The sequence below is a fragment of the Stigmatopora argus genome, chromosome 5 (assembly GCF_051989625.1).
Source record: "Stigmatopora argus isolate UIUO_Sarg chromosome 5, RoL_Sarg_1.0, whole genome shotgun sequence".
Classification (NCBI taxonomy): Eukaryota; Metazoa; Chordata; class Actinopteri; order Syngnathiformes; family Syngnathidae; genus Stigmatopora; species Stigmatopora argus.
In genome coordinates, this window is record NC_135391.1 from 6,171,365 (window position 1) to 6,185,000 (window position 13,636).

General features: G+C 41.0%; 1 protein-coding gene across 1 annotated transcript in view; it reads left to right on the forward strand.

The window, feature by feature from the left end:
• cux2b (cut-like homeobox 2b) overlaps window positions 1-13,636 on the forward strand; it is a 91,041-nt gene that overhangs the window by 63,145 nt on the left and 14,260 nt on the right. Inside the window, exons 5-8 of the mRNA XM_077600756.1 lie at window positions 9,681-9,797; window positions 10,125-10,278; window positions 10,661-10,737; window positions 11,330-11,396. Coding sequence (XP_077456882.1) covers window positions 9,681-9,797; window positions 10,125-10,278; window positions 10,661-10,737; window positions 11,330-11,396 — 415 coding nt within the window. The remainder of the gene's footprint in view (window positions 1-9,680; window positions 9,798-10,124; window positions 10,279-10,660; window positions 10,738-11,329; window positions 11,397-13,636) is intronic.

Below are 13,636 nucleotides of genomic sequence, written 5' to 3' on the forward strand. Positions count from 1 at the left end.
TTCCCCTCAAAATGCCTTCATCCATTGAACGCTATAGAATTATGCCTGTCAAAGTACCTGAATTTAGAATATTTTACCAAAAATAGGCGTAAACTTGGTTAACCTTGAGATTAGAAGTAACAATAATAACATGAAAGGTGAGGCCAACGGTACCGTATTTTTTAAAGTCGGCGTCATGATCTAAAAAAACTTGTATTTTGGTAATTTTAGCACTTTTTTTAAGTGTTTGTCAAAAATCGGTGGTTTATTACTAAACAGGAGGAACAATTTTAAGGGTAAAAACAAAACATGATGCTAAATGTTGTGACATCCCACTAGCTACCATATTTTGCTGTTTAATATACCTGGGTATATTAAATGATTTTTGCTTTTTGGAGCCTCTCGTTTGTCCGCCATTTAATATACCCGGGTATATTAAACGGCAACTCAGCTTTTTTGGCAAGATTTGTATGGTGTTCTTAGGGGCATAATTATAGATACTTAAGTTCATTAAAATTCCAAGTCAGACTTTATTCAGCAGTAAGTAGTTTTAACCTGAGCAGTAAGTAGTTTTAGTCTGCAAAACGTTGATGCACCCCGTCACGGCATAAAGAGTGCGTAGTGCATCGTAGCTTCCCGTTTGTGCGCCATTTAATATACCCCTGCCGTTTAATATCCCGGGTATATTAAATGGGGGTGTATATTAAACAGCAAAATACGGTAGCCAACCAGAAGCCAGATGGGCTGGTTTGTCCAAAGATTTCCTGTTTTCAAAGTGCGCAGTTTACTCTGTGCCAGGTTGTCATTGTATATCTTGCGGCAGGTACCCAAGGTCACGACTCCCTTCCGATTTGAGAACGGATGGCTGCGGGTGGAATGCGGGGGCGGTCATTTGGCTACGGCCCCACTTCGCTCCCCTCTGCTTTTCGAAAACAACGCAAGCCGACCCCCTTTTCTTACGTCCGCGTGTTTGGGATCCTTTGACAGCCCCAATCATTCTTTTCTGCACCCGCTCGTTAATCTTAATGCAGTTATTACTATTCATCGCTGGATGTTTTCCCCCCTTTTCTTGTTATTTTATTTGACAGTGTCTCTCCCCTAGAGTGTTTTTTTGCTCCAGTTAATGAACAACGTGGAGGTGGGGCACAACATCCGTTCGATATGTGACCTGTTGCATGCGGCTATCATTAACATCTGGTCACATCAGTTATTCGCTTTGTTTGCTTTCATTACCCATCTCATGCCCTTATTTGGTACAAGCGGGAAAATGATAGGCTTCAACTATACGTTGAATATAGTCAGGTGGTCCCGATCACATTCTTTTTTAACAACAGAGTTCGATTTACCTGATTTTGAGGCTACAGGATGCCCATCTTGTGCCAGTAGTTATTTATTTATTGTGAAAAAGTCTTTTTTGTGGCACGTTGGACAAGTACTTGGCACATTCTGAGATCCTGGGCCAATTCCCGTTGGGTTCCGACCTTCCCATGTGGAGTTTGCATGTTTTCGGGAAATTCTGGTTGTGACATCACAACCAGAATGGAAGATTGTGTTTCAATTGAATGACGGAACGCTAACAACTGAATAGCAGAAAGCCGATAAATAGCATGCTAGTTCAGTGCAAAAATCCCCTGCTCATTCTAGGTTTGATCTTATCTTTGGTTTGGAGATTTTTTTTAGCCGGCGAGGTGGAGGTAGCAAAGAAGACTAATTAGGTCCTAGTTTTTTTATTAACAATTTTCCGTCACCTTTTTTTAATGGATTTGTGTCCAAAACATGGCCTGCTAACATTTCAAGGCAATGGCATTCAACTTTTGAAGTCAAAACTTATTGGCAAAAAAAGTTATTAAACGGTGTTTTTTTGTTGTCTCTTTCAAAAAGGCCCACAAAGCGGAGCCGTCAATCCACCGGAGCGTTTCATTAGCGTGCTCTATTTTGATATACCCGTGACATCTTGTCATGTTGCGCACGCTAACCCGGCGCGAGGCTTGAAAGCCGCCTGTTAACAGTGTTTCCCAAACAATGTTTATATCACCTCCGCAGCGTTTTGATCAGCCCCGATAAACACGGCATGATCACCCGGCGTCGGATAAAAAGTGATGGCAGCTTCAGCCGGAGTTCACGGCTTCCCAGAGAGGCGTCTCAACTTTTCCCACGTCTTTTTCGAGCTCGGCTTCTCACCGTCTCATTCTGCGCTTCCCTCCTGGAATGTGCGCGAGTTGTTTGAACGTCAGCGTTTGTTGCCGCCTCTGTGAGATCAGCGAGGCCCTGTCGCCAGGGGCGTAGCCCAGAGACCGACGCTCCAGGTGTTTGCTCTTCCTCGCCGCCTCTCACCACACACATACGCATAAACACGCATAGACGCACCGCCGCCGCCTCCTCCCTGAGGGTCTAGCCCACTCCCTCTCTCTTTTAGAACAGAGATGCTTTCATCTGAGCGGGGAGCTCATCAGACTTTGTGAAGATTCTGTTCTGAATACTCCCCAATAAGTGTGTAAATGCGTGTATGTGTGTTCGCACAGACGCCGCTTGAAAATGTAATGGCAACAGTGCTTGCTAGTGGCGACTGGTGGAACTACTGAGCGGAGGAAGAGTAGAATTTCACTTTACGGGCCTTCATGGACCCTCAGGAGGATTAGGATGTTAATGGGGGCTTCGAATTAGGGATGGACAAGATTGGAAAAAAACTACTGCAAATTTTGTTGGAGTTGCGATATGAAAAAGGGGAAAGTTTTTTCGCCATATGACTTGAATAGCTCGGTTGACTCACCATCTTCACAAGGGTCACGAGGGTGCTGGAGCCTATCCTGACCAAGGAGACAGACAACCAATCGTGCTCATACCGAGCAGCTATTTAGTGTTCAACCAGTCTCCCATACATTTTTCTGGGATGTTGGAGGAAACTGGTGCTACTGTAGAAAACCCACATGGGCAGAAAGGTTGGAACCCACAGGGGATTGAACCCTCGATCTCAGAACTGTGAGGCGGATGCGCTTGGTACATGATAAGGACGGTTCATTTGTGAATAATAAATATTACTGTCAATAAAAAGGATCCAGGTGAGCTTTTCTATACACAAAACAGTTTGCCCATTGTTGGCTGGGATAGACTCCAACACCCTCGTGAGCCTTGTGAAGATAAGCGGAAAAGAATATGAATTAATGAATTTTCAAGGATTACTTATCATTATTGTTTTTCCAGTTACTCAGAAGCATGATAATATTTTGTATTTGGATTATTTGAAATATGAAGGCTGAAAATTATGGAATAACCCAAATATATTATTTTTTTAAAATGGGGGGTAGTAGCGTCCGCTTAGTATACCCTGAGTCATCTCTGCTCTGTTGTGTGCTGTTTTATTCCGCAAAATCTCTTCCCCATTCACAGCCAACGCCCCCTAAAGCGACAAAATCCTCAAATCAGAAAGCACTGACCTCAGTGTTTCCGTGCCATTCAAATACATCGTGAACGACGGTAGGAGGACCGTGGTTCAACCCCCACCCACGCGAACAGGCTGGGAGGCACGGCCAGCCGCCTTTATTGTAATTGTGCAGCTGAGTAGCGAGAGAAAGAGGAAACGCCGTAAATGTTTGTGGCACTCTCTTGGAAAATAAGGCCATATAAAAGCTGATGGGGAATGAAAGCTCGATGGGTGGGACCTGATTATGCACAAGTGATTAATAAGAGCAGTAATAAACAAAGGCCCAGGAGATGTTTGAGGTGCTTAATAATGCATTATGTTCATAAAAGAGCCGGGCCTTCCTCAACCGCTCCCTGTGGAGTTGGACACCTCCGAGGGACCGGAGGGGGAGAACCGGCGCGTGTCGGAATGCCGCTTCGCGCTTTCGAAACGTGCAGACAAAAGGATTAGATGACGCTAATTCCTGGTGACTTCACGCCGCACCGCGCCGATACCAATCAAAGGCCGTGTTTGTCTCCATTTCCGTCAAGTTGGCTTTGCGTTGTAACTTTATTTCTCGTTTAAAATTAGCGCACATACAAGACAAAAGGCGTCGTACTGCATGTTTTTTTTTAAATTCCCGGTGGCCATTATTGTAAATGCTTAACATTTGCATTCACCAAGGTTAAAAAGCCATCTTACAAATGGCGTCAACCTACTTTTGGTCCTTGACGGCACGATTACGGCACGATTGCTGTTTGTTGCAGCGGCGGCGGCGGCGGAACGTGTTTGCGGACCTTGAAGTCCACTCTGAGAAGAAAAAAAACAAGGCTGTTTTGAATGAAAAGAGAAAACCCTCGAGCTTGTAAATTAATTTGTTCGTGTCGTGTGATGAGAACACAGCTGGCCTCATTAACATGTGCACAACAAATAATTATAGCTTTTTTTTTCTCCTTCTCACTCCAGCCAGCTACTGCTTGGCTAATGGGCTTGGTGGGTTAATTATGTCAGAGCGTAATTACACAGTGCCCAGAGAGACTTAATGGTGCACCCCACTGTGCCCACGCCACCTAATGATGGCGTATCGCTGACATGGCAAAGACGGACCAGCCCCACGCACCTGCTTGTCTTGCAATACCAGACCGTAGCCCACAGGTGTCAAAGCGGCAGCCCGAGGGCCAGGTCCGGCCCGACGTGTCCTTTTTTTTGCGGCCCGAGAAAGCGTTGATAGGGTGGTCCGGTAGAGCAAGTGGTTAGCGCGTCGGTGTCACAGCTCTGGGGTCCTGGGTTCAAATCCAGGTCACGTCCACCTGTGTGGCGTTTGCATGTTCCGCCCGGGCCTGCGTGGGTTTCCTCCGGGTACTCCGGTTTCCTCCCACATTCCAAAAACATGCAGGGTAGGCTGATTGGACACTCTAAATTGCCCCTAGATTTTGGTGTGAGTGTGCATGGTTGTCCTTTGTGTCCACCGTAGTCAGCTGAGGTGCTCCAGCACCCCCGCGACCCTAAATGAGGATGAAGTGGTTCAGAAAATGAGATGAGAGAAAGTGTCGACTTCCTGTTTTATGCAAAAATGTATATGAAGGTAATAGATATATAAATAATGGTTATGTTTTTGCCTGTTTTGGGGAAAAAATATTTAAAAGGAAATAAACCTTTTTAGGTAAAAAAAATCACATCTAATTTAAAATTTTCAGGTTTTTTTTTAAATACAAAAGCATTTTTAAATATAAAAATATACATAGAAAATGAAACAGAATATTTCCTGATTTCTACAGTGTTTGGATGTAAGTAAAATATATTTATTAAATTATGTATTATTATTTATAAATGAACATTTTAGAGATAAAATAGGAAATGTTTAATGTTTTCATTTAGCAGTTTGTCTTTCTTAGAAAAAAAAGTTGAAATAAACATTTAAAATGAGGGTTTCCCCCACATTTTAATGGAAAAATATTTTTAAATAAAATTGGAAATAAAACTGAGAAAGTTTTAAATGTAAATAATAATATTTACAACAATTCCTTTTTAGTCAAAAGAAAAGATCGACAGAATTTGAAGAGCTGGCCAGCCAATTGCAGGACAAGAAATATATATATTTTTTGAATTAATTAAAAAAAATAATGATACAAGAGATCAGTATTTCCTATTAAGCGGCTCCAAAAGAGGAATTATGTAGAAATGATCCATTCCGATGACTATTATTTTTGGTAGCCTAGTTAGCTGACATACGAATGAAACTCTAACAGCGACGTGGCCCGCGACAAAAATAAGTTTGAAACCCCTGCGGGGCAGCCCTTCCATTTGCCCATCTAAACACGCACATTTTGCCAAATTTCCCAGCACCTGACTGACTTGGGCTTCTCCTTCGTAAAAGTCGCAATGCGTTTTTCTTCTGACGCATCCATCGGCCAGTAAAAGCAACTGGGTGACCACGGGGAAGCAACCACTACACCGAGGCATCCTCATTATTGCACAGCCAAAATGATGAAACTCTGCATCACTGCAGTTGTGCAAAAACATCATTAAAAAAGTCAGTACCTACACAGGCTTGAAGCTCTGTGGAAATAATACAAATACAGACACAGTTGACTTGAAGGTCCCTTGCAATAATTTACATTGCTATGTTTTAGAGTTTAGACACAAACAAAGCCAACGTTTGGGCTTTGATATCAATTTGTCAAGATCAAAACACTTTTTAGTCTAGTGGACCTTGGGCTTATCCACTCAGGTACATCTCATGAAATTAGAATTTTGTGAAAGGTTCATTGTTAATGACTAATGAATGCAATTTAACGAATGTTTTCATGCTGTAGATTTAGGGTTTTTTTGTAGAATTATTTGGGGGGCATTTCAGGTCACTTTCTGTTGATATTTTTGCATTTCTCACTTGGCTTTCTGTTTATTTTTGGACGCTTACAGGCAACTTTCTGTCGATTTTGGGGCAATTCTGAGTAGGTTTCGGTTCATTTTTGGTTCCTTCCTCTTCATTTCTTGGCAGTTGGCAGTCTCTTGTTTTATATTTGTCATCTCCTCTCATTTATTGATGCTTTTTTATTGATAAATGTGCACATTCTGTATATTTTGGGCCACTTTCTGAGGTTTTTGGCTCATTCACCTGTTCACTTTCATTGAAAAAATAGAAATAATACAGAATAATTACACTTACATTGAAATATTTCAAGATCGTTTCATTTAATTCCCCAAACCCCAAATCCAGTATAAAAAATAATAATAATATATTGGCAAAATTGTTTAACATTACAATCTAATAAGATAAATAACTCAAGACAAGTATTCCGTGCTAGTTATTTCCCTTTGATAAGCTTGTTTAGTGTAAATTTATACAAACTAAGCTAAGGTAAGGGTGGAGTTAAAAAGACTGTTTATCCTCCTTTAAAGAGTATATCACACTTTAAAGGGCTTGGTGGGGTTCATTAATGGAAATGCAAGCTGTGAGGTAGTTTTAATGTGAAGGTTTTTACCTTCAGAGCCATATTGTTACTCATAAATACCACCAATTAGTAGGCTCATTTTGCAAAATTATCTGCTGACTTTCTGGACTCTCCCTCAATATGTGTAGTGCTCTCTGTCCTTCGAGAGAATCCACTTGTCGCTACTTTCACCGATTTATGTACGAGTCGTGATTTGTAAAAATTGTTTTTACCCGTACAGGGAACTCAATTACCTCACTGGCTGCCATTGACAACGCTAGATGGCTGTTTTCAGGTGTAAAGGGGCACACATACTATTTGTCGTAATTAAACTGGATTCTAAAATAAAATTGTCTTTTTGGATGCTGTCAATGCAGTACCAAATGAAATATTTATTATTATTAGTGTACTTACATTAGATTAGATTAGATAACTGTATTCGGGAAATTTCACTGTCACAGTAGCAAGAGGGTGAGAATACAGACACAGGAAAAGACATTGTAGACATAAAAAGGAATAAACAAATAAATAAATAAATAAATAAAATAATAATAATAAAATAAATAAATGAATAAATATATAAATAAATAAAATAATAATAACAAAATAAATAAATGAATAAATATATAAATAAATAAATAACAAAAATACATAAGTAAATAAATAACAAAAACTATAAAGAAATAAATAACAAAATATATAAACAAATAAATAAGTGTGTTGCTGAAATATATATATATATATATATATATATATATATATATATATATATATATATATATATACAATGTTGTAACTTGTACTTGTGTAGCTTCTATTTTTTGACCTCACTTAAAAAAAATATTATAAATATTTGTGCACTCACCTAAAACTGGTGGAAATTGCAAGCCTTTATTTTCCACTTTTGCTGAAAAGGTTAACTTTTATGCACAACTTTGATTGGACTGACTCTCCTGCCACTGATTGCTAATCCCCGGGTGAGTTTCATCTCTGTCCTTTGAACGCCAAAAGTTGAAAGGATGAATGGGAAAAGAGCTAAAAAAGTGTTTCTGTGACAGCGCTTGCTTGGATGGAATAACAATTCTTCCTGTTTGTCTTAGAAGAGCCTTTCCTTTAATAGTGACGTCCCTCGTGACTGATGCAACATCTCTACAGTCGGCGCAACAATGAACGCAGACAATGTTAGACTGTAAACGGTCCTGGGAAAAAAAAAGAGCCCAATCAATTAAACGGGGCAAAATGTTTGTCTGATGAAAAGACCCGGGCAGGATTTCAACGAATTGCGCGGCATAGAAATTCAAATTCAGGCTGTTTATTTTCGCCGGGAGTCAGCGGCAAAGTGGCGAAATTGTCCATACGTAGACGCGCATGAAAGCTTGGCGGGGGGAGAAAAAGTTTGTGTAGAGCAAAGAAGCCATTTTCCTCTTTTAGAGTTTTTCAAGTGCTTGTCGTCTCCCCCTTCTTGTCAAGGCGTTCCCATGAGCTTCCCTCTTCGCGCTTTGGCACTAGAAGTCACCTCCTTTGGTGTTCGGCAGGCAGGTACACAACAAGAGCGGCTCACTCTCTCTCAGCCGTTGAACTTTTCGGGACGGGAAGAAAGGGAAGGCGAAGATTAAAAACAGCTCTGTGATGTGGAGTGCCGAGCTGCCTCCTGAGAATTCCTGGCATAATAATTTAAATGATCAAATGATACAGAGGAGACTTGTTAGCTGAGAAGCAGCCTCCTAGTTGGCCCCATGGGCCCAGTGCTGCCGCGCATGCATTGCAAAATAGCTCCTCTGTTGTGCTAAGAATCCACTTTTTTTACCCCCCTTTCTTTCTTTTTACACCCTTTGCACTTTGTTTAGGTGTATGTATATATTTGGCACTAAAGACTGTCACCGTTTTCACCATAATCTTTTCTTTTTTTTCGTATCGTTCATAAGTGGTTGAGAATACGCATTAGAAAGAGGTGGACAGCCGTTACAGAGCCGCCAACTACTCCGGAATTTTAGGAGTTTACCCGTAAATGCAAGGCAAACTCCGGGACTCTGGAAAATCCCCAAAAATTGTCATTTTATTTTTTGGGGAAGCAACTATTTCGGAAAAGTACCAAATTTCCAATTGAAATGCCTCGAAATTCACACCATGGCTACAACTTCCGCCATCTGGTAGAATTCGGTAACACGAGTGCATTGTGAATCATCCGAGTTACAAGTTCGGATGAATGATTTATCTTGTGCGACTTCGGCGCTTTTGCATGAATAGGGCATTCGCTCCGGATAAACTCCGGAAATGGGACAAGGTTACTCCTGAAATGTGGTTGACGGAGGTTAGCGGCTCTGCCGTTACATCCCACGTGGACGTTTTTCCGTGTGCGGTCGTTTGGTTGCCCGGACCGCGACAACGGGCGACCAAAAGACCAGCGACAAAACAAGGTAAAACAACACGGTCTACGCATCAATAAAAGCCAACAATGGCACTGAGCAGTTTCACTGAGCCGACGTGTGAGTGTATAAAAGTTTGTATGTACATGCGTTGTCCCTTTAAGAAGCTACATCAGTCAGGGTCTTAACAAGTTCTCCAACAAAACACAATAAAAGTCCGGGAAATTTGGAACTTTTCTTTAGCCTAATGATTAATAGGGCATTAAGTATGACTAAATAATAATTCACAGTTTGTATTTAGGGAATTTGAGCAACGATTTAAATGGTAATTATCAATAACCTTCCGGGCGACCAAAAGACCGGCGACCAATCAACCGCGTACCGTTACATCCGGCGTGGACGTTTTTCAAAGAGTGCGGAAAGTTCAACGTTCGATCCTTGCTGGAAAAAACTATTTTTTGTGAAGGGAGAAAGAAAGTTTGTGATTTTTTTTTTTTTTAGATCCGGCGCCTGTACTGGAGGCTTCACGCACACTGGAGGAGAGGCTGCAGGAGCTTCAGACCGAAGTTCCAAACAGCGGGCACCGGAAGAAACACTTGGAGCGCATCGAAAAGACAGGTCGGACCTCCTGCATGCACATTTTGACATGTACTTAAGGATTTTAGAATCTAATTGCGATGTTTCCGGCCAAGCATTTTTCCTTTACAATAATACCTCGCCGCTTTGCGGTTGAACTACTAACCGCGATAAACGAGGTATTACTGTATTTTTGTACAAAGACAAAATTGAGTTAAAACATTCAATGCACCAAGTGGAAATGCTCGAAAAGCGCCGTGAAAAAAAAATGACCGCAGCAGAACTTTTAAAGCCACGTCAACAATATTTTTGATGTCTATTACGGGTGAATAATTCCCATTTTCTTCATATCTGTACTTGCTTCGGAAGGAGCCACAGACAACGGCTTCACAGACACAGCAGAAGCTGGAGACCCCCGCGAGCGGAGCTCTCCAGCCCCCGATATGACCCCCAACAGCACGCCAACTCCCGGAGCCCCGGGCTCTCCGCAGGAGATCTACCAGGACCAAAATGAGCGACAAGGGTGCGGGTTAACTTGTACATCAATAATCCACCCCGCCACCAAAATGTCATCAGGGATTTTATAAAGATGGCACGTTGTATTTCTGATGCCCTAGGAAATCTTATATTAGTATTAATGCTGGTATTCCCAGGGAGGAGGAGGAGAGGAGGCCCTTTTAGCAGAGACATCAAAGTGCATCGCATGTTAAATCCAATCGCAAATAAATTGGCCGAGATGGTTCTTCAAAGATTCTCGTAAAAAGCTCGAACAGCACTTAAACTCTATTTGTCTGCGAACGCTTTGGGGCCGGCTACACTGAGACGAGCATTTTACCTGTCAAGGCATAAAGTTGTGTACATGAGCAAAAGTGATAGGGTGTAAAACTGAAATGGTTTCTTCCTAGGGAGGAAGAAAATGTTGGGCTTAGTTTGGCTGACAAACTGTCAGAGGCTGAGGAGAAAATCAAGATTTTGCATTCATGTGAGTATCTGAAACATTGATATCTACTCCTAACTTGATAACATCTTATGAAATACTAATGGTGCACAAGTTGAATTATTTAAAGGTGTGCAAGGACTCATTAAAACTAGTCATTCAAATAGAAAGTAGAGTCATTATGCTTAACAGGCACAACAGAAATGACACACAAAATTCTTTGTCAATGTCTTGACATGGATAATGATCATTTTATTTTCAGCTCTCTGAGAGGTCATCATTTAGCTATGTTTAATATTTGGCTCGTTGCAATGTGAACTGATTAAGTCTGTTTTGTGAATAATGAGAAACTTGCTAGGGCGGACTGTCCTGCATGGTGAATATAACAACCTAAACTGGGAGTTGTATCGATATAAAAAATGTTTGATTGGGTATGTTACAGATTCTTCTGGTTTAGTTCTGGTTTACTTTTCTTAGTAAAAATCTTTTCTTGCTAGAAACAATGACTTCAACCTATGCCTTCTTATCTGAACATTTTGGCCTACTACACTAACATATTAGAACTTTTTAATGACTCCCATTGACAGCAATAGACATTTTACAATTTAATGTATTTTTTTATATTTTCTCCAAACAGCTTTGGATACTTCACAGAGAGAACTACTTGACCTGCGGTGTAAATATAGCCAAGAAATGACAAACAAGTAAGAATCCATTTCTCATTTTGCCATTTATACATCTGCAACACGTGTCAAAGTGGCGGCCCGGGGGCCAAATCTGGCCCACCGCATCATTTTGTGTGGCCGGGGAAAGTAAATCATGAGTGCCGACTTTCTGTTTAAGGATCAAATTAAAATGAAGAGTATAGATGTATATTAAATTTCCTGATTTCCCCCTTTTAAATCAATAATTGTAATTTTTTAATCAATTGTTTTCTGTGTTTTTAGTTCAAAAATCATTTTGTAAAATCTAAAAATATATTAAAAAAGCTAAAATAAACATTGTTTTAGATCTATAAAAAACCTGAATATTCAGGGCTTTTAATCCAGTTCTTTTAATCCATTTATTAAAAAAAAAATCTAAATATTATATCTAAAATGGTCCGCCCCACGTGAACTCAAGTTGACGTTAAAGCGGCCCGCGAACCAACCCGAGTCTGACACCCTTGATCTAGAACAAGTGTGTCAAATGTGCGGCTCGCGGGCTGGAAGTGGCCCACTAGGGCGTCCAATCCGGTTGTTCTTTCTGATATCACATGAGACCTAGTTGGCATTACAGTAATCCCTCGATTATTGCGGTTAATGTAGACCGCAAAGTAGGGTCACCCCTATTTTAAAAATAATAATAGTTTTTGGGAGTCCCAGTAGCAAGTGAAAGACGGGAGTGGCTTCCACTTGCAAGTTTCAGCGTGGATTTACACATTTTTCTGAACTTACAACAACAAAAAATAATTACTGAAAAAAAATTCCCCCGGAAAAAAAATGCGATGTAGTGAAGCCGCAATATTTGAGGGATTACTGTAATGTGGCCCGTGAACCAAACGGAGTTTGACTCCCCTGATCTAGAAACTCCTTTGACATGGGCACCAAACTGCCATTCTTGGCCTTGGTGACCCCTCGTCGTTGAGCCAACGTGGGCGCTGAAACGGTTTCACTTCATTTTGTCTACATCAATTCATGTTTTGTGTAAAGCCGAGGAATGCCATTGTAACGGCGGGGCAAGAGAGTGACTCAGCCATTAAGCCAGGTCGATGAAAGAGCTCGTTGTTTGCCTTCACTGGCAGTTTGAGCCTTGACAGCCATCAAGAAGAATTGCTCCATTTAAAGATTGCTTCAGAAAAGCGCTCCAATGTCCTGATTTTTGAATGCTACGTATACACCGCGTGCCTGAAAAACATCGGAGCCCGTATGAAAGATGTCGATAGACATTCAAAGTAAACACTCTTTTGTTCAGGTTGTGCTCCAGAGCGTAGCCAGCCACTGCTAATGGATTTTCTCCAAGGCTTAATCCATGCTACAATTGTACTGATGTTTCCAGATCCGCTGCCATGTATTTTGCTGGATGGGATGCTTTTTCATCGCGGGGCTAGTTGCTAGTATTTTATGTGCGCGGTCATAGTGCGGCTGTTATCCCGCTCGACATTCTTTTAGATGACTGCCGCTCCACTGACCCACGCCGCCAGTTCACCTTCGTGACCCAGAGCCTCTGAACTCTGGCCCCGCCGCCATTATTCTCACGGCCAGTATCCTTCCTTAATGTACGTACAAAGACTATCTGTCCGCGCCGACTTGAGTAACTGAGGGGCTAATCGATACAAAACATTTTCTGCACTGCGTAAGTGCATTAAATGTGTAGCTGACACCTGTTAGTGTGTTCTATCAGCTGAGCACTATCTATTTTTGCCTTTTTCTTAGACTAATTGATGCCCGGCATGACTCATTTTTAAAGCCGAAAAGTTTCAATAATAGTGAATTTTGTATTTTAAAAAAATGGAGATTTCATTAGGTAACGGGAGAAAAATTCATGGTGCATAAATAAAACACAGGTGAGAATTTAGCATTTATGAGGGGGTTGAACACACAGAGCGACTTTTAACAATTATAGTCACGGAATAGTTGATAACATTTTGCAAAGCTTGCTGGGAAATACTGTGTGAGTTCTATCTAGCTCGCTACGCCTTCCAACGCCTGCAGTGAGTGATGCATTCAAAGGATTCGGAAAAACAACTGATCCATATAAAAGAGCAAGCCATGTAACCCATGGAACACAGGCAAACTAATTCATAGCAGTTATTAATGAATTACTAATGTCTGCACTGCAATGTTCATCGTATATGTATGTGCATATATATGGGGGAAAAATGACAATTTTTATGTCCTGATAACCTGAATATATAGTATTTTTTTAAATTACTTGTTGATATATTATAAACAGGTTTGACATA